The sequence below is a fragment of the Oncorhynchus nerka genome, linkage group LG11 (assembly GCF_034236695.1).
Source record: "Oncorhynchus nerka isolate Pitt River linkage group LG11, Oner_Uvic_2.0, whole genome shotgun sequence".
Lineage (NCBI taxonomy): Eukaryota > Metazoa > Chordata > Actinopteri > Salmoniformes > Salmonidae > Oncorhynchus > Oncorhynchus nerka.
In genome coordinates, this window is record NC_088406.1 from 34532043 (window position 1) to 34553408 (window position 21366).

General features: G+C 42.5%; 2 protein-coding genes across 2 annotated transcripts; both read left to right on the top strand.

The window, feature by feature from the left end:
- The first annotated feature begins 1662 nt into the window (after positions 1-1662).
- On the top strand, positions 1663-6474 carry LOC115136739 (alpha-2-antiplasmin-like). The gene is made up of 9 exons (XM_029672483.2): positions 1663-1768; positions 2655-2728; positions 2819-2893; positions 2986-3292; positions 3707-3850; positions 4624-4812; positions 4934-5076; positions 5360-5564; positions 5807-6474. Exons 2-9 carry the CDS (start codon positions 2666-2668, stop codon positions 6160-6162), a joined length of 1482 nt encoding a protein of 493 aa, XP_029528343.1. The 5' UTR covers positions 1663-1768; positions 2655-2665; the 3' UTR covers positions 6163-6474.
- Positions 6475-10804: 4330 nt separating this feature from the next.
- On the top strand, positions 10805-20592 carry LOC115136740 (Na(+)/citrate cotransporter). Its single transcript, XM_029672484.2, has 12 exons — positions 10805-11165; positions 12531-12659; positions 12875-13011; positions 13771-13988; positions 14201-14357; positions 14481-14603; positions 14723-14935; positions 16464-16570; positions 16716-16837; positions 17666-17827; positions 19330-19467; positions 19702-20592. The coding sequence occupies exons 1-12, from the start codon at positions 11064-11066 to the stop codon at positions 19825-19827; spliced, it is 1734 nt and encodes a 577-aa protein (XP_029528344.2). The 5' UTR covers positions 10805-11063; the 3' UTR covers positions 19828-20592.
- The last annotated feature ends 774 nt before the right edge of the window (positions 20593-21366 follow it).

Sequence of the window (21366 nt, forward strand, 5' to 3'; positions counted from 1 at the left end):
ACAGTATGGGAATGAGGTAGGTGAAAATGGGTGGGCTATTTACCAATAGACTATGTACAGCTGCAGCGATCGGTTAGCTGCTCGGATAGCTGATGTTTGAAGTTGGTGAGGGAGATAAAAGAGACTGAGATACACCTGCTGGAGCGTGTGCTACGGATGGGTGTTGCCATCGTGACCAGTGAACTGAGATAAGGCGGAGCTTTACCTAGCATGGACTTGTAGATGACCTGGAGCCAGTGGGTCTGGCGACGAATATGTAGCGAGGGCCAGCCGACTAGAGCATACAAGTCGCAGTGGTGGGTGGTATAAGGTGCTTTGGTGACAAAACGGATGGCACTATGATAGACTGCATCCAGTTTGCTGAGTAGAGTGTTGGAAGCCATTTTGTAGATGACATCGCCGAAATCGAGGATCGGTAGGATAGTCAGTTTTACTAGGGTAAGCTTGGCGGCGTGAGTGAAGGAGGCTTTGTTGCGGAATAGAAAGCCGACTCTTGATTTGATTTTCGATTGGAGATGTTTGATGTGAGTCTGGAAGGAGAGTTTGCAGTCTAGCCAGACACCTAGGTACTTAAGCAAGCAATGTGTTTGGACTCTAATTTGTCCATAACATCAACTGGCATAGGAACAAAGAATCTAAGCCAAGACCCAATTGACTTTTGTATTGTAATAACTATGCCTTATATGTAATCACAAATTGGCAGTATAAGAAAAAGAATGGCAAGAAAAATCCAGTGTGTGTACCTTGTTATCCTGAATGGGAAGCTTATCTGTTCCACCATAACACCTGTTGCCAAAGTTGTCACTCCTTTTCGTAGTCAATCTTTAAGACAGTCTGCTCTGCTCCCAAGGGTGTCTGTGCTCCTCTGCACTTTTATGATGTGCATTACCATACATGACCTCAACACATTCCTACAGTCTTTTTTGGAGAGAAACATCAACCAGGGTTCATCCAGTTGTTTAACAGGCCACAAGGGTCACCATGTTCCCACGAGGCTCGCTCCTCTGATTTTTTTTAATGGTTCCTGTGACTTTTGTATTGTCTAATAATCAAAAATGTACTTTGTTTTCAAAAGGAATTAAGTAACACCTTGATAATCAGAACTGGTTAAACTGATGTCCATTACAACATTTTGATGAGAGAAGTACTCATTTTATTTAACAGGTTTAATAAAATATTACCTACACAATGTGCTTGTTTCAGGTTTTTACATGAGTCAGAAATGTTTGTATAATGTCAGTCCTCACCAAATCCTTCTCTCTTATTCTCCTCTCTGTTGGAAACAACTCAGAGAGCGCAATATTTAGGGTTCTTATTGGATAAAGTCCCCTCCTGATGTTTTTTAGAAAAATGTCTGTCAGCTCAGCTGCAGTCATGTGATCTGGTAGATACCACCTACTGTTTTATGTTGAGTGGTAAAACGTTTAGTCTGTTATGCAGTGTAGCTACGTTCACTTTCTACCCATCCAATCAGTCTAATGCCAATTGTGTCAGGTTTGGAGTTGCTTCATACCAGGTTTGGAGTTGCTTCAAGTTTCAGGCTCTGTCAGGCTCACTGTTTGACCCCTGAATCGGCCTCAATATTTACATTTACAAACAAGTAGTGACATATATGAAGCACAGATCAATAAAAGTTGAAATTTAACAGTCTGCTGAGCAACTCCCAGTCTTTTGCAAAGGAAGAATTCTGCTATTACACATTCAGTGTGTGTGTGTGTGTGTGTCTCTTTAGACAGGATAGCAGGTTTCCCATCTTCATTTTGTCAAGGTAAGAACGAACATTTGTGAATTTATGACATGGCTTATGATTTCATTGACTTACACTTTCATTTATTCAAGTCATAAGGTTTCAGCTAAACCTTTGCCTCAGTGTAATAGTGGTAGAGGCCTAATAATAACATATAGTATAGTTATAATTATAGCAATAGTATAAAACTTGAGGTTGCCCTTTGATTATGTGTGTTCATTTAAACCAAATGTCACCAAACTTTCCATTTAATTGCAAACTGTTTTTTGAATGTTGTTTTCCTGGTTTTGGTCTGTTATGAAGAAATAGCAAGTGGTTAATGTCCCTGGTTATAAAATATTAAAGTGTTTCCTCTCAATGTGTACTTGTGGCAAGGCTTGCCATTATGTAGATACAGATAGTATAGCTAGCTGGTGGTACCAGCTGCTGGTCTCGCTAACCAGATTTACCAGAGCAAGAGAGCCCAAAATGTTAAACTGTTGGTCTGTTGGTTAAACCTGGTCACCATCTTTCAGGTGTTATTTTTAAATGAAGAATGTAGTTGCCATACAGAGAGGGAGGCTAGAGGGAGAGACGGGATTATAGACTTCTAAATATGCCTCACAAATTATGTTAAAAAAATATAAAACTATACTGCTGAGAATGTTTTGTATGATATACCTCAGTACATACATGTTTTCTTCCAGGGAAAAGTCTGTTTTGTAATGTTTTCTATTTTCAAATGAGACACTGCTGTACCATGCTAAAGAAGTTGGTAGAACTGTTTTGTGTTTGTCATTGCGAAAGACTGGATTATCGAGCCTAAATGTCAGTTTCCTGTCGTCCTTCACCTGTCATTCATTCCATTGACAGGAATTGAGTGGGCCAGTCTCATTGGGTAATAGCTTGTTATCCTCTGTTGTTTCAGGCTGGCTGTTCATGGACATGGACCTTCGTCTACTATCACTCCTGTTGTTCTGTGTCTGCAGACAAGGACTAACTGTAAAGCACTGAAACTAATCATCAACATCAATCGTGCTTTTTCTGAATGATGTGCAGCATTCTCATATCACTGTTTTTCCCTTCAAGCAGAATGGAGAAGTGTCAAATGATGCTCCAATCCCTCTGGTCCCTCTCATCCCATTGATGCCCAGCCACCCTAAAGAGGTCTGTTGCCAAAGCAGAATACACAGCTCGCATACCCTCCACGTGCCTTTTTACTCTACATTCTCTTAACCCCACACAATCCACTTTTCCAGGAATCAGGGACTTCTGCCCCCAGGACACAGGAGCCTCAAAACACAAGTCCCACCTCATATACGAGCATCACTCATCCCGTCGTGACGGCCAGTGCCCTGGGCGGGGGCTCATCCGAGGAGGATAATCAGGGGCAGGATGGGGGTTGTAGGGCCCAGGCTCGCAGGCCAAAATCCAGGCAGGCCTTAGCTGGTGCCATCCAGAGGCTGGGCATGAAGCTTTTGGGCCAGATGAAAACAGGACCTGAGCAGCCCAATGTCATTATATCCCCCCTCAGCATATCCCTGGCACTCTCCCAGCTGGCTCTGGGTATGACATGTTCCGTTTTTGGTGTTTTTTTAGGAGTGATTAAAACTTTTTTGGAATGTAGGTATCTATACTCTTTCAGTATCAACTGTACTTGGCATGGTTTACAGTACCAGCATCACAACCTCTTAGCCTATGTCCCAAATAGCACCCTATTCCCTACATAGTGCCCTACTTTTGACCATAGGACACGTTTAGACTCAACATAACCTAATTGAATAGGTACTTGTTTGTTGTAAATGTTAAGAGCTCAAATCAAATTGTATTCGTCACGTGTACAGATAACAGCAGGAATAAAATGTGCAGCTAAATGCCTGTGTGTTAGTTCACTCAACATTGCAGTCCAATAATCAATAACACTATCAAGAAGCTGCAGCATGTTACATCATCATCACCATGTCTATGTATGTATCTTAGGAGCCATGAATGAGACAGAGGAGCTGCTCATGCTCCATCTCCATGGAGACACTCTGCCCTGCTACCACATGTCTCTACACTACTTCCTGGAACGCCTCCGCAAGAGTGACCTGCAAGTGGCCGCACGCCTCTACCTGCAACCAGGTCAGTGCGTCCCTACTTCAGGGTTGGGGTCAATTCCATTTCAGTTCCAGTTAGTTCATGAAGTATACTGAAGTTCCATTTCCAATTGTCTTCAATGCTTTTCATAGAGGAACCATTGGAATTGGAATGTGTTTATTTTCTTAACATTTTACTGCAGTGGGCTAAATCAGGGTCACACAGTGTTTCTAGGTAGTCTTAAACAAATCTACTTTGAAACAAAAGTATACACCTCACACACATTTATGGGCTTAAAAGAAAGAAGACACCTGTACCATGTCAGATATAGAGTTAAAATGTAGTGAATTTTGAGTTTACATCCCAATATTACAGTTTATATACATCACAGAAGACTGAAATATAACCAAATAATTTGACAAAGAAACATTGAATTTTCAAAGTTTAAAATCATGTTTATTAATTATGAAATTATGAAAAATATGAATAACGTTCCACCCAACAGGCCACTAAAGGGCAATTTGGTCATTTGACTGCAGGAAAGGGAGTTGAAATGGTATTGACCCCAACTCTTCACTGGTTACTTGAGTAAGAGGGTTAGGAAGTTGATGGAACATAAAGGAAACGGACCTGGAAATGGAAGGAAGCTAATGACAATAGACACATGTTATGATTGAGTGTTCAAAGGTTCAAACAAGTGACATTGAATGAAACAATACTCTAAATGGCCAGATATAAGAAAGTACTGATGTGTTACTGACTTTATGACTTCACGATAACATTAGGATTTTGTCTGAGTCTTTTGATGTCTGTTTCAGGGTTTGAGCCCAAACCAGAGTTTATTCATCAGTCTCAGGATGTATATGACTCAGAGCCAGTGACTTTGGAAGGGCTGGCTGAGGTCAACGAGTGGGTAGAGAGGGCCACAAATGGAAAAGTGACTGACTTCCTGACCAGTTTGCCGCCCAATCTGCTTCTCATGCTCATCAATGCTGTCCATTTCAAAGGTTTGTCATAGTATCTATCTACTAAATTCACAATTCTATTTCCTGCCTGGCATTATCAGTCTGTCTGTCCTTAAATGTTTTTCCCCCTAATATCTCCATAATCACCCATTGGCCTACATAGGAGAATGGAAGGCTCGCTTTGACCCACGATTTACCTCCAAAGATGTCTTCTACATTGACGACAAGCACATGGTCAATGTTGACATGATGATGGGGCCCAAATACCCCTTAAGTCTGCTCATTGATAATGATCTGGAAGCTCAGGTAAGACTCTCAATCCCTTTTGTCCACATGACTATTTATGTTTTTCATAATTTTACCATCCATCACTCTCTACAAGTAGTATATACTGTACCTGTATACTGATATATTATATTTCAGATATGACTCCCAAATGGTATTTGTTTCCTTTTTTTGGACATATTGTCTTCTTTTTGTAATTTCTCTCCTTTAATTTCTCTATTCACCTTCCTACTTTCCTGAGGCACAAAATTGTTGCACTAAATTACCTTCTATTTCTCATCATTCTCCTTGTCTTCCTGTGCAGGTGGCTCGCTTCCCCTTCAACAATCAGATGAGCCTGCTGATAGTGATGCCCATGAATGGCCAGGTGAACGTATCAGCCCTCGCAGCAAAGCTCAACATTTCTGACCTGTACAACCGCCTGCCCAGAGAGAGACCCATGCAGGTCAAGCTGCCCAAATTCAAACTGGACTACAGCCAGGACCTGCAGGAGGCTCTGACCAACATTGGTAAGTAGTGGAATATCCATCAGCAGCATAGATTAATATGTGACGTGAGTATATTGGTGAAGACATTCTCAGATAATAAGGCTTGAAGCACAAGGGAAGGAGAGATAAAGATTTAAAACAATTGTTCCATGTTATTCTTCTACGCTAATTGAAATGACTGCCAGAAGCTGTAAGTCTTTTGAAAACTTTAGAACTGCCACTCTTTCTCATATACTTAAGTGTGTGATTTGTCTTATTCTCAGGTATGGGGGAGTTGTTTTCTAGTCCCAACCTGGCAGCCATAGCTGAGGGCCCTCTGCTGGTGTCCAGTGTGCAGCACAAGTCCAGTATGGAGATCACTGAGGAGGGAGCAGAGGCTGCTGCAGCTACCAGCCTGGTCATCTCACGGTCCAACCCCTCTTTTACTCTCAACCAGCCCTTCTTCTTTGCCCTCATGGACGATAAGACACAAGCACCAATCTTCCTGGGCGTCATCACCAACCCTAACCCTGGAGCTCCTGCTATGCAGAGTAGTGGAGGGTCTGCCAACCTAGATAAAGTACGGTTCCCCATTGATGACAAGCATTATCACCACTCTTTTGGTGGGCCACCCAAGTAAGCCGAAGCCTCATTCACTGTGGGGAGATTGAGACCATTATCTATTGACCTTGAACTGCACTGCTGTCTGTCAGAGAGGAAGCAAATCCAGATGAGCAACTCCAATGCATGACCACAGTCCAATGGTCAGCTGGATTGAAATGCAACAATTGTTCTAAGTGTGTCAAATATAAACAAGCAACAGTTGTTTTTCTTTTATTTTAAATACACAACACACTGAGGTGCCCCACATTCTCAAATGAAGTTTACTGCTGATTAAAAATACTAGTATTTCTATCTGATGTTTTGGATTAAATGTATCATGAAAATGCAATATTGTGTCCGGATTTATTACGCTACTTGATGAGACATTAAACATGTCTAAATCCTGTGAGATTATTTGGTGTTTTAGACATTTTGGCCCTATATTTTACATTTTATTTTGTGCATAATTTATGAATAACAAAGATGCCCTGTCAATGCTTTAGGTCAACTCTGCAGTGCTGTTTTATGTCTAGATTAAAAGAAACTAACAAATGGGTTTGACAAAAATGGTCAATTCATGTCAAGCTTTCTCTGTCCTGCGCTTCTGTTACTTAGGTCAAGCTCTCAGCCAGGGCACAATAAAGATGCCATTGTAACCTGTTACTTAGCACACATAAACCTACACAATATTCCTCACAAAACATTGCAAAGAGCTTTTCCCCTTATATTTACTGTTAAAATCTGGAATTTTCAGAATACAAATACATGCCACACAAATCCAGGTAGGCAAACAAATTACCAAAGGATCACTGAACTGCAGCTATTCAAAAACCCCACGAGGTGGCGATATAAGATCTATTTGAGATTCAGCTCAGGGTTAGTAAGGACCTGGGATTCTATGGATTTTATATGGTGGGGAAAGAATATGCATAATTAGGGGTTCAACAGCAGCAAAGCTGGAGAAACCCTACTGTATTTGTTCCAGTTCATTATTGCAAGGGGTTAAAGCAGTGACGCATTATGGTGAAAAAAATGCAAATACCTGTGCGATCTAAAGGCCCAGGATTGTGCAATTTAGCAACATGGTAAAGACCCAAGGGCCCATGGTGGTGCTATAACAAGCTATTAAAAATGTTCACTTTGAAAGGTCTGCCCCTGCACCCTATGTGAACTAAAGTCATAACTCACAAGGAACAAATTTGCCTCAAACTCATAAAGTCCACCATGATGGATTTTGTGAGAAAAAAAATATATATACACTACCATTCAAAAGTTTGGGGTCACTTAGAAATGTCCTTGTTTTTGAAAGAAAAGCTAAGTTTTTGTCCATTAAAATAACATCAAATTGATCAGAAATACATTGTAGACATTGTTAATGTTGTAAATGACTATTGTAGCTGGAAACGGCAGATTTTTAATGGAATATCTACATAGGCGTTCAGAGGCCCATTATCAGCAACCATCACTCCTGTGTTCCAATGGCACGTTGTGTTAGCTAATCCAAGTTTATAATTTATAAAGGCTAGTTGATCATTCGAAAACCCTTTTGCAATTATGTTAGCACAGCTGAAAACTGTTCTTCTGATTAAAGAAGCAATAAAACTGCCCGCCTTTAGACTAGTTGAGTATCTGGATCATCAGCATTTGTGGGTTTGATTACAAGCTCAAAATAGACAGAAACAAAGACCTTTCTTCTGAAACTCGTCAGCCTATTCTTGTTCTGAGAAATGAAGGCTATTCCATGAAAGAAATTGCCAAGAAACTGAAGATGTCGTACAAAGCTGTGTACTCTTCCCTTCACAGAACAGCGCAAACTCGCTCCAACAAGAATAGAAAGAGGAGTGGGAGGCCCCGGTGCACAACTGAGCAAGAGGACAAGTACATTAGAGTGTCTAGTTTGAAAAATAGAAAAAGATTCCTGTCTTGCAGGAAATTATGCACAGAATGAGCAGTATGGCTGGTGGCATTGTAATTCTGGAGGATCATGTCATGATGAGCCTGCAGGAAGGGTACCACATGAGGAATGAGGATGTTTTCCATGTAACGCACAGCTTTGAGATTTCCTGCAATGACAACAAACTCAGTCCGATGATGCTGTGACACACCGCCCCAGACCATGACGGACCCTCCACCTCCAAATCGATCCCGCTCCAGAGTACAGGCCTCGGTGTATTGCTCATTCCTTCGATGATGAACGCGAATCCGACTATCACCCCTGGTGAGACAAAACCGCGACTCGTAAATGAAGAGCACTTTTTGCCAGTCCTGTCTGGTCCAGCGACAGTGCGTTTGTGCCCATAGGCGACGTTGTTGCCGGTGATGTCTGGTGAGGACCTGCCTTACAACAGCCCTACAAGCCCTCATACCAGCCTCTCGCAGCCTATTGCGAGCAGTCTGAGCACTGATGGAGGGATTGTGCGTTCCTGGTGTAACTCGGGCAGTTGTTGTTGCCATCCTGTACCTGTCCCGCAGGTGATGTTCGGATGTACCGTCCTGTGCAGGTGTTGTTACAAGTGGTCTGCCACTGCGACGACAATCAGCTGTCCGTCCTGCCTCCCTGTAGCGCTGTCTTAGGCGTCTCACAGTACGGACATTGCAATTTATTGCCCTGGCCACATCTGCAGTCCTCATGCCTCCTTGCAGCATGCCTAAGGCACGTTCACACAGATGAGCAGGGACCCTGGGAATCTTTCTTTTGGTGTTTTTCAGAGTCAGTAGAAAGGCCTCTTTAGTGTCCTAAGTTTTAAAAACTGTGACCTTAATTGCCTATTGTCTGTAAGCTGTTAGTGTCTTTATGACCGTTCCACAGGTGCTTGTTCATTAATTGTTTATGGTTCATTGAACAAGCATGGGAAACAGTGTTTAAACCATTTACAATAAAGATCTGAGAAGTAATTTAGATTATCCTTGAAAGACAGGGTCCTGAAAAAGGGACATTTCTTTTTTTGCTGAGTTGAGTGACGAAAAAAGTGTTAAATAAATCAATATATATGATATATTTGAGATTCTTTAAAGTAGCCACCCATTGCCTTGATGACAACTTTGCACTCTCTTGGCATTCTCTCAACCAGCTTCATAAGGTAGTCACCTGGAGTGCTTTTCCAACAGTCTTGAAGGAGTTCCCACAAATGCTGAGCACTTGTTGGTTGCTTTTCTTTCACTCTGCGGTCCAACTTATCCCAAATCACCTCAATTGGGTTGAGGTCGGCTGATTGTGGAGACCAGGTCATCTGATGCAGCACTTCATCACTCTCCTTCTTGGTCAAATATCCCTTACACAGCCTGGAGGTGTGTTTTGGGTCATTGTTCTGTTGAAAGCAAATGATAGTTACACTAAGCGCAAACCAGATGGGATGGCATATGGCTGCACAATGCTGTATTAGCCAAGCTGATTAAGTGTGCCTTAAATTCTAAATAAATCACTGACAGTGTCACCAGAAAAGCACCATCACACCTCCTCCTCTTCCATGCTTCTCGATGGGAACCACACATGCGGATATCATCAGTTCACCTACTCTGCTTCTCACAAAGACACGGCGGTTGGAACCAAAAATCTCACATTTGGACAGATCAAATGAGAGATTTCCACTGGTCCATTGCTTGTGTTTCTTGGCCCAAGCAAGTCTATTTTTATTATTGTAGTCCTTTAGTATTGGTTTCTTTGCAGCAATTCGACCATGAAGGCCTGATTCACACAGTCTCCTCTGAACAGTTTATGTTGAGATGTGTGCGTTACTTGAACTCTGTGAAGCATTTATTTAGGCTGCATTTTCTGAGGCTGGTAACTCTAATATCCTCTGCAGCAGAGGTAACTCTGGGTCTTCCTTTCCTGTGGCGATCCTCATGAGAGACAGTTTCATCATAGCGCTTGATGGTTTTTGCAACTGCACTTGAAGAAACTTTAAAAGTTCTTGAAATGTTCTGAATTGACTGACCTTCTTAAAGTAATGATGGACTCTTTGCTTATTTGAGATGTTCTTGCCATAATATGGACTTGTTATGATTCCATAGGTGTTATTTTATTCTACAATGTAGAAAACAGTCAAAATAAAGAAAAACCCTTGAATGAGCAGGTGTGTCCAAACTTTTGACTGGTACTGTATACAAACAAATACTTTTACTCAAGTAGTATTTTGCTGGATGACTTTCACTTTTATTTCAGTCATTTTCTATTTAGAAATATTTACTTTTACTCAAGTATGACAATAGATGACTTTTTCCACGACTGATTTCTGCTGTCTGTGCAGGCCCAGAGGACTACACAGTGAATGGTCACAGAACACCATTACACTTCTTGGCTAATCATGTACAATTGCAAACATGATTCGTTTTAGGCAAGTAAATGTGTTGTTATCTATGAGGTGTACAGCTAGTAAAGGGTCTAATTTCTCTGTCAGAATTGGAGTTATCAGTTCCATTTGAAAAAGCTGTAATCAAAAGCTATAAAGAAATGTTCAATTGAATGATATAATAAATATTGAGATAACTGGTCATAGTTTACTTACATAATTGTTATCGTTGTTTATTCTCTCAGAGAGAAACAAAATCCGTCATTAATCTTAATTGGTGTGATATTGAAAACGTTGTAGTAAAGGTATTCAGGATCCCACCACCATTAAACCTAGTTTAAGCCTCCTCTCTCTCTCTCTCTCTCTCACACAACCGTCGTGATCAGGAGTCCCATAGAGCGGTTCACAATTGGTCCAGCGTCGTCCGGGTTAGGGGAGGGTTTGACCGGGGTAGGCCGTAATTGTAAATAAGAATTTGTTAACTGACTTGCCAGGTTAAATAAATGTTAAATAAAATAAAGAATATCTGCTGCGGGACTCCCCGTTCCTCCCCCTTTCACTCCCTCCCTTCCCCTGAGCTGCTCGACGCAAAACAACCCGTCCCTAGTACTCCAACTTTCTTTACCACAGTATCGCCTTAAGTCAAAGGATGGCAGCATTTCTGAAATCTCTTCGGAATCTGAAGAATGAGATCGTTCTATTATGTTCCCCGTTACTTCTTCTCCCGCTGCCTTTAGTCATTGGAACAAAGGTATGTAAATTGTCACACGTTTTGCACAGATTTATACACACGTTTTTAAACGAAAATATATTTGATGTATCTTGTAAGCGGGTTTCATATTTTTGTTTAATGATATTGTTTAATTTGTTAAATGCAAAGGAGTTGGTCATTTCTGACTAGTTTTCTATATTTGAACGATGTTTGTATATTTACATTTATCATAAACCTTCAATTAGACACGGTACTGAAGCAGGTCTAACTGCATTCCGTGGTTGAGAGACATTTAGTCATTGAACATAGGTTTTGTTCAGCCTTGCACCTGTTGATGCAGCCTGAACAGTGAGTTACAGCATTGAACCATTTTCTTTAAAGACATCTATATATTTATCTAGAGTGACTTACAGGAGCAAGAAGGGTTAACTGCCTTGCTCAATGCCACATTCACAGATTTGTCCCCAACTCAGCCCAGGGATTTGAACTAGCAAGCTTTTGATTACTGGTCCAACATTCCTAACCATTAGGCTACCATCCTCCCTGTTCCTACCATCCTCCCTGTTCCTTCCATCCTCCCTGTTGTTTTAATCCTATATGGCAGATCACGTCCAGCCTGGGAACACTAGTTACACTGAATCCTCCTGTCATAGGTTATATCCCAAATGGCACCCTATTCACTGTAGTGCACTACTTTTGACTAGAGTATCCTGTTGCCTCTGAAGCTGAGACTCTGTCCTTGTGTTGCCACTACTGCATCACACATGGGGCTATACGCATGTTATCTTTGTCTTATCCTTGGTGTGTAGTTTCAGTGTATCAGAATCAATACTAACGTTATCACAACTAATCTGTCACACACACACCCACACACATCATAGAGGACTGCTGAGTGATACGTGTGGTCTGATCAGTGTACAGTTGAGACAAACAAGTGCTGCCATGGATTACAACACAGTGATCTTTAACCCCAAACAACATGTCTCAGTACCAATCAGCTATAATCTATCCCATTAGGATGATATGTTCATTTTGTGTTATATCATTTTTCTGTCCCTAACAACAGTACAGCTCTGCTATCTTAATTTGATCACTCTGTTATCGCAGAGAATATTCCTGAGCAGCAGGAAATGCAAATGGTATTGTATTCAAGGTTTGAAAAGGCTTCTAAAGTTTATAATTTTCACTTTAAAATGTCAAACTTGATTTGCCCTAACAAAAAAAAATCTATTGATTATGATTCAAATAATAATTCACAATTCCTGTTGCTGCAGGATTATTGTCCTGCTGTGAGAAGCAGGGTATTACATCTGTATGAGCCAGCAGTATTCGTTCCTAGGTGTGGTGGTGTTGGATGTTCTGACCTGTTGGTGACCTGTTGGATCATATGTATTTGTTGTGCAGGAGGCAAAATGTGCCTATGTGATCATCCTGATGGCAGTGTACTGGTGTACAGAGGCCTTACCGCTGGCTGTCACTGCCCTGCTCCCTGCTGTCCTCTTCCCCATGTTTGGCATCATGCAGTCCAAAGACGTAAGCCTGTGAAGACATCTTTCAATATCATGATCAATTAAACTACAATAAAACTGTACTAATCAAACTGTACTATAGTAGCCTACTGACATTCAATATACTTGGCAGTGGTGTCTGCACATTGTTGTAGTAGATACAGTATTGGTAGATGTTTGCATGTGCATACACAAATGCACCGTGGACTCATGAGTCACTTATCTGTGTGTGTTTTCCAGGTGTGTATGCAGTACCTGAAGGACACCAACATGTTGTTTGTGGGAGGACTGATGGTGGCGGTGGCAGTGGAGCACTGGAACCTGCACAAACGCATTGCCCTCCGAGTGCTGCTCTTTGTAGGGGTGCGCCCCGCTCTGTGAGTGACCCTCAACTAACAAACTAACTAACTAACTAACTAACCCATCAATACAAATCCCCTGCTATGTGTGGGACTATATCTATCTCTAGATAAGGAAAATCAGTTCATCTTTATGACTATCTACAGGTATGTTATATTGTATTGACCTTGCCATTATACATGATGTGGAAATATTGCCTAACATTTGACTCTCTCAGTGTCAGAGGGTATTCTGCCTTTTACTTGGTCTGATCCATCTCAGTAAAGCCCTTTGAGAGACTTTGATTTTTTTTGCATACAATATTATAAAAAAAGGTTCTATCTAGAACCTAAAGGGGTTCTTTGGCTGTCCCCGTAGGAGAACCCTTTAAAGAACCCTTATTGGTTCCAGGTAGAACTCTTTTGAGTTCCATGTAGAACCATTTCCACAGAAGGTTCTACAAGGAACCCAAAAGAGTTCTAACTGGAAACAAAAAGGGTTCTACCTGTAACCAAAAAGGGATCTCCTATGGGGACTGCCGAAGAACCCTTTTGGAACCCTTTTTTCTAAGAGTGTAGAGGAATATACCATTTTATAAGCCTTGTTATAAGAACTTCTAAAAGCTCATACCTACTTATAACAAGTTATAAAGCATTAAACATGTATGCTATGCTTTAAGTTAAGTGTTACAGAAAATTCTTATTCCACATTTCTTTGCTGAGGCCTGTGTTTCCTCCATAAAGATCCTATAATTCCCATGATTCTCTATGTCATTCTATGGTTTCCTGTTTCTCCAGTCTGATGCTGGGCTTCATGGGGGTGACAGCCTTCCTGTCCATGTGGATCAGTAACACAGCCACCACAGCCATGATGGTGCCCATCGTCCAGGCTGTTCTGGAGCAGCTCAACAACTACACAGAGACTGAGATGCCTGTGATCCTCAGCGCTGAGGAGAACCCCCAACCTCAGGAACCCACTGACAGCAAACAGACAGAGAAACAGGCAGAGGGACATGGTGAGCACTGAGCAGAGAAGGACAAATTAATGAACAGTTCATTTGTGAGTTTATTGAAAGGGGTTATTATCCATTGAATGAACTCAGGGCTTATCAAGTAAGCTTATCAAGGAGCGTAGGTATGCGCAGTTTGCAATGCAAATGAGTTTTCTTTGCTTTGTGACTACTTGGGCTATGTTAATGTTCCTATTTGGACTGTTTGCCCTGTTTAGATCCACTTGTGGAGGCTATCTGGCGTAAGGAAGCTGCAGACAAGAAGAAGATGTGTAAGGGGATGACGCTGTGTGTCTGCTATGCGGCCAGCATCGGGGGCACTGCCACCCTCACAGGGACTGGCCCCAATCTGGTGCTCATGGGACAGATGAACCAGTGGGTACCTTCAGCTATGGATTGTGTCCTCAGCGTATTTTAGTACATCTTTCAAATCATGTATCTTTCAAATCATATTTTTCTTTATGTGCTAATGTTAATAATATTTTATGTTTCCCTCAGACTGTTTCCTAACAATGGAGATGTCATCAATTTTGCGTCCTGGTTCAGTTTTGCTTTCCCCAACATGATCCTGATGCTGACCCTGGCTTGGCTCTGGCTGCAGTTTGTCTTCATGGGATTCAAGTGAGTTTCAGATTAAAAGGACATGTTTTATCTTTCAGTCAGAGATCATCCTATTCAATTCAATTTACTACTGAAGTCACCCTTTAAGCCTCAACCCCTTTCTCTCCCTCCATTCCCAGTTTTAAGAAGACGTGGGGCTGTGGGGCAGTAAAGACAGAGAAAGAGATAGCTGTGTACAATGTGATCAAGGAGCAGCATCGTCAGCTGGGCTCCATGTCTTTTGGAGAGCTGAGTGTGTTGGGTCTCTTCAGTTGTCTGGTGGTTCTGTGGTTCACCAGAGATCCTGGCTTCGTGGCAGGCTGGGCCACATACATCTTCAACGCTGATGCAGAGTATGGCTGTCTACTGTTCATAAATACTACACTGTACATGCACAGCATATTACACACGCATAGCATGCTTTCCAAATGGCATCCTATTCCCTTTATAGTGCACTGCTTTTGACCAGGGCCCATATTGCTCTGGTGTAAAGTAGTGTGCCATAAAAGGAATAGGGTGCCATTTGAGACTCAGCCCTAATCAATACATAGAAGACTTGAGACCATTACAAAAACATTATATTGACAAGTTATACACTATATATGCAAAAGGATGTGGACATCGCTTCAAATTAGTGTTTCAGCCACACCCGTTGCTGATCAGGTGTATAAAATCAAGCCCACAGCCATTAAATCTCCATAGACAAACATTGGCAGTAGAATGGTCTTACTGAAGAGCTCAATGACCTTCAACGTGCCACTGTCATAGGATGCCACCTTTCCAACAAGTAAGTCTACACTGCTAGAGCAGCCCCTGTCAACTGTAAGTGCTGTTATTGTGAAGTGGAAACGTCTAGGAGCAACAATGGCTCAGCCGCAAAGTGATAGGCCACACAATCTCACAGAACGGGACTGGTGAGTGCTGAAGCTTGTAGTGCGTAAAAATTGTCTGTCCTCAGTTGCAACACTCACTACCGAGTTCCAAACTGCCTCTGGAAGAAACGTTAGCACAATAACTGTTCATTGGGAGCTTCATGAAATGGGTTTCCATGGCCAAGCAGCCGCACACAAGCCTAAGATCACCATGCGCAAATGCAAGCGTCGGCTGGAGTGGTGTAAAACTTGCCGCCGTTGGACTCTGGAGCAGTGGAAACGCGTTTCTGGAGTGATGAATCATGCTTCACTATCTGGCAGACAGTCTGACGGACGAATCTAGGTTTGGCCGATGCCAGGAGAATGCTACCTGCTCCAATGCATAGTGCCAACTGTAAAGTTTGGTGGAAGAGGAATAATGGTCTTGGGCTGTTTTTCATGGTTCGGGCTAGGCCCCTTAGTTCCAGTGTAAGAAAATCTTAACGTTATAGCATACAGTGACATTCTAGACGATTCTGTGCTTCCAACTTGTTGGAGGCCCTTTCTTGTTACAGCATGACAATGCCCCTGTGCACAAAGCGAGGTCCGTACAGAAATGGTTTGTCATGATTGTGGAAGAACATGACTGGCCAGCACAGAGCCCTGACCTCAACTCCGTCGAACACTTTTGGGATGAATTGGAACGCTGACTCCGAGCCAGGCCTAATCGCCAAACAACAGTGCCCGACCTCACCAATGCTCTTGTGGCTGAATGGACGCAAGTCCCCGCAGCAATGTTCCAACATCTAGTGGAAAGCCTTCTGAGAAGACTGGAGGCTGTTATTGCAGCACAGGGGGGACCAACTCCATGTTAATGCACATGATTTTGGGATGAGATTTTCAACGAGCATCGTCATGTTTCTCACTTCCCACATACTTGAAAACTTCACAAGAAAAAAGAAGCAAGAAAACATGAATTGTGTGTCTGAATGCTGACAACCACCCTTTCTTTATCCGTTCTTCCCTCCAGGTATGTAACTGATGCCACAGTGGCAGTGTTCATTGCTGTCCTTCTCTTCGTCCTGCCTTCCAAGCCCCCACGCTTCTGTTGCAGGAGGTCCCAAAGCTTTGACACTGGTAAACCATGTTTTAAAACAACACATAAAATGTAACAAGCACGGTACCTGATATTCAGTATGCTACTTTAGTATGTAAGGATATGAAGACTTGAAGACCATTACAATGGCATGTCTGTAACAGTGATTTGGTAACCCCTCTACAGAGCTTCAGCACCCGGCTGGCCCCACACCAGCTCTGCTGACCTGGAAGGTGGCCCAGAAGAAGTTACCCTGGAGCATCGTTCTCCTCTTGGGGGGAGGGTTCGCCCTGGCCAAGGGCAGCGAGGTGAGAGACAAGGGCCAGTATGTATATACAAATGTAGGATCTCCCTCTTGCAGGAGAACTTTCCTGACATGCAGGACATTTCAAACTTTGAGGTTAAAAAAGGCTTCTGAAGTTTGTACGAAAAATGTAGCAACCCTTTCTAAAATGACCATTAATTATAATCCACATAATAATTCATTTCCTTTTGCTGCAGGATTATTTCTATGCTGTAGCAAACTGGCTCAAATGAAGATCCTACATCTGTACGGTGTAATCCTTGTTTGCTTTCCACAGAAACATTTTAACCAAAAAAGTCAGATCCCCACTGAGAACTGAATCATTCTACATTTCATCAGGATCTTTGTGTGACAAAGGGCCATTTTTGATTAGCTAACACAGCTCCACCCTGTACACTTCCCAAATACGATGACACATATGGCATATCATGTGGGATCACACAGGTGACATATCAGCTGCTTACTTAGTCACTTCAGTGGAAACGAGTACACTAAAATCCACCTTTCTGTCTTTGCATACTGTACACAGTATGTACAGGTAACTGCCAAAATAAAGGAAACACCAACATAAAGTGTCTTAATAGGGCGTTGGGTCACCACGAGCATATTGCATATTAATGCAATGTTAATTGCTTGTTAACTCAGGAACCAAACCTGTGTGGAAGCACCTGCCTTCAATGTACTTTATATCCCTAATTTTCTCAAATTTCCTTTGTTTTGGCAGTTACCTGTACATATGTAGATGTATGTGGGCCTGGTAATGTATCCGACAGCATAAGAAGAGTGCCATGGTTGTTTGACTCATTGTATGGTTATGTATGTGCCACTGCAGGAGTCAGGTCTGTCTATGTGGTTGGGGGACCAGATGACTCCCCTCCACACCATCCCACCCTCGGCCATCGCTATCATCCTGTGTCTGCTGATCGCCATCTTCACCGAGTGCACCAGTAATGTGGCCACTGCTACTCTCTTCCTACCTGTCCTCGCCTCAATGGTAAGACTCAACACAAAACTCTGTATTAATAACATAATACTAAGCCCTACTACACAATATTACACAATACTACACTACTACACAATACTACACTACTGCACAATACTAATATACAATACTACACAATACTACACCGCCACACAATACTACACTACAATAATACTACACAATACTACAATACTGCACTGCTACATTACTACACAATACTACAATACTACACAGTGCTACACTACTACACAATACTACCATATTACACAACTGTAAGCAGGAATACAATAGCTGTCCAGTCTGGTAAACTGCTCTGACACTCAGACATGTAGAGTACATGCAGAAGCAGTAGTAGTAGACTACTTGCAATGGGCTGCAATACTGTACAGCTCCTTGATGTGAAGTACAGTAGTTACCAGTCTCCCCTATAGGAGTGCAGCATTGAAACTACTCCCAGTGGAAGCTGGCCTACATGTCCTTGTTTGGCTGCCCTGGCCGGTATTTGTTTGGGTTTAATACATTTGGTCCCCTTCCCTGGGCCCTTCCTTCTATAGCCACCCTACCAAACACACCAATTAAACTCTGTGGCTTGTACTGGTGCCCACCCCCATCCACACTGACAAATGCTATCACTGTGCCCAGTGACCAAGCACTAAGAGAGGACCCAAGCTGGACCATGCCGGAATGCTCCAAGCTGGGGTATAGAGAGAGGGATTTATTGAGGTCAAAGCCAACAGGAGAGCATGAAGATGACATAAGTGTGGAAAAGGGTGAGTGAAAGAGGGAGAAGAATACTGTAGGAAGAAAAATGGAGTTAGTTAACCAACTACTACTTACAGAGAAGTCTGGGAAAGAGAGGTTACTAGGACGTGTGCTTTTGGGTCTAGCTGCTTGTTTTACGTGTCTGTAACAGACTAATACAAAAATGAATCCAACTATATAATATAACATTCATTATATCCATTGAGGAAGAGCATGACAGAGGGATGAGAATTATGACATGAAAAATGATCTCAGCCAGTATTCATTTTCAAAAGAATTACTGTCGTGTTAATGTTTGGGGGGAGACTAAACAACTCTTTAGAGGCTCACATTCTGATCTATGTTCTGCTATGACATTGTGATTCTACACCGTTCTGGAGAAATCTGTAGTGCGTTTCCATTCTGCCTGCCTTGACTCAGATCCCAAACAACATAGCATGCATCTTAATTGCATCTTTATTGCACACGCCTAATGGACGATTTTGAACCCTAGAATTACAAACACTAAAATCAGATACTTATGAGCCAGTGATTACGGTGCAGAAAAGCAGCACAGAAGACTAGAGTGTTGTCATTAGGTATGCACTCCAAATGGAACCCTATTCCCTATATAGTGCACTACTTTTGACTAGGGCGCATGGCCTCTGATCAAAAATAGTGCTCTATGTAGGGAAACGAGTGCCATTTGGGACTCACCCAGCCCAGGCTCAGACAGCTGAAAATGTGTGTCTGTGTCTATGTGTTTATTTCAGTCCCAGTCCATTGGAATGAATCCTCTGTACGTCATGGTGCCTTGTACTCTCAGTGCCTCCTTTGCCTTCATGCTACCTGTGGCCACACCGCCCAATGCTATCGTCTTCTCATTTGGCTACCTCAAGGTTTCTGACATGGTGAGTTAGAGTACACCATTTTACAAAGATAATATTATCTACTGCATTGTCAATCTTTTTTTATTAATTAACAAAAATAATAATAGCAAACAAATCCTCTTATATTGCCATTTACTAATAAGTTGGGGACAGTTGTCCAGTCCTATAGTTAATTTGATTTCAGTATGAATGATGAATGATTGCTAACAGACCCTGAAATCACACCCAGTTGTGCCTCCCCTCTCTCGCTCCCAGGCTAGGACAGGTATAGTGATGAACATCATCGGCATCCTGTGCATCACTCTGGCCATCAATAGCTGGGGCAGGGCCATGTTCCACCTAGACACCTTCCCTACCTGGGCCAACACTACTGGGGTGTGAGGGCCCCGAGGGTCCCCGGGCCAGGCCATGAGGAACACATGGAGGGCCCCTTATGTGCTAGAGACCTCTACCGAGAAAGGAATCAACGTGACTGGTCGTGTTAGTGTGTTGGGTGTTGGGAGAAAAGCCACGTAGCTTCCATTACGAAGGACACTAGAATCACCCTGTGGGAAGAACGATGGATGGATGGGTTTAACTGGAGAGAAGAATGATGAAGGATGGAGAGTATCACTACTGTACTTTTAATGCTGTAATGTGTTATACAGAATGTCCAGTCCTATTCAAAATGCCCAAGCATTATCTCTATCAAATCAATCAAATGTATTTATAAAGCCCTTTTTACATCAGCCAATGTCACAAAGTGCTATACAGAAACTCAGCCTAAAACCCCAAACAGCAAGCAATGCAGATGTAGAAGCACGGTGGCTAGGAAAAACTCCCTAGAAAGGCTGGAACCGAGGAAGAAACCTAGAGAGGAACCAGGCTCTGAGGGGTGGCCAGTCCTCTTCTGGCTGTGCCAGGTGGAGATTATAACAGTACATGGCCAAGATGTTCAAACATTCATAGATGACCAGTATGGTCAAGTAATAATAATAATCACAGTAGTTGTAGAGGGTGCAACAGGTCAGCACCTCAAGAGTAAATGTCAGTGAACATGTTCTCAACTTCTCACTCTCAGACGTAGTTTCTGTTTCATATTTGTTGGTCTGTTTATATCTCAAGACTCAGAGTTGCTTAATTAAAATCCATTTGTGGTTTACTGTTTTTGATGAACTTTTCCTTTGCACAAAATAGCTTCTGAACTACACTACATGCCCAAAAGTATGTGAACACCTGAACACACCGCCTGGCTCGCAGTAGGCGTTCCAATTAATTACCAAAGTGATAGATGGGATTGAGATCAGGGTTCTGTACGGACCAGTGAAGTTCTTCAACACCGATCTTTGACAAAACATTTCTGGGGCATTGTCATGCTGAAACACGAAAGGTCCTTCCCCAAACTTTTGCCAAAGTTGGAAGCACAGAATCAACTAGAATGTCATTGTATCCTGGTGCGTTAATAGTTCCCTTGACTGGAACTAAGGGGCCTAGCCCAAACCATGAAAAACAGCCCCAGACCATTATTCCTCCTCCGCCAAACTTTACAGTTGGCACTATGCATTTTGGGCAGGTAGCGTTCTCCTGCCAAACCCAGATTTGTCCGTCAGTCTGCCAGATGGTGAAGCATGATTCATCACTCCAGAAATGCGTTTTCACTGCTCCAGAGTCCAATGGCGGTGAGCTTTTCAACACTCCAGCCAACGCTTGGTATAGCACATGGTGATCTTAGGTTTGTGTGCGGCTGCTCGGCCATGGAAACTCATTTCGTTAAGTCTCCCGACGAACAGTTATTGTGCTGAAATTGCTTCTAGAGGCAGTTTGGAACTCGGTAGTGAGTGTTGCAACCGAGGACAGACAATTTGTACTCACTACACTTCAGTACTCGGCGGTCCCGTTCTGTGAGCTTGTGTGGCCAACCACTTTGTGGCTGAGCTGTTG

Coding starts and splice junctions, on each gene's coding strand:
- LOC115136739 (XM_029672483.2), top strand. CDS start 2,666: ATGGACATGGACCTTCGTCTACTATCACTCCTGTTGTTCTGTGTCTGC. Junction 3,293..3,706: donor ACTCTCCCAGCTGGCTCTGG/GTATGACATGTT, acceptor TATGTATCTTAG/GAGCCATGAATGAGACAGAG. Junction 5,565..5,806: donor GGAGGCTCTGACCAACATTG/GTAAGTAGTGGA, acceptor TCTTATTCTCAG/GTATGGGGGAGTTGTTTTCT.
- LOC115136740 (XM_029672484.2), top strand. CDS start 11,064: ATGGCAGCATTTCTGAAATCTCTTCGGAATCTGAAGAATGAGATCGTT. Junction 11,166..12,530: donor CTTTAGTCATTGGAACAAAG/GTATGTAAATTG, acceptor TTTGTTGTGCAG/GAGGCAAAATGTGCCTATGT. Junction 16,571..16,715: donor GTCCCAAAGCTTTGACACTG/GTAAACCATGTT, acceptor ACCCCTCTACAG/AGCTTCAGCACCCGGCTGGC.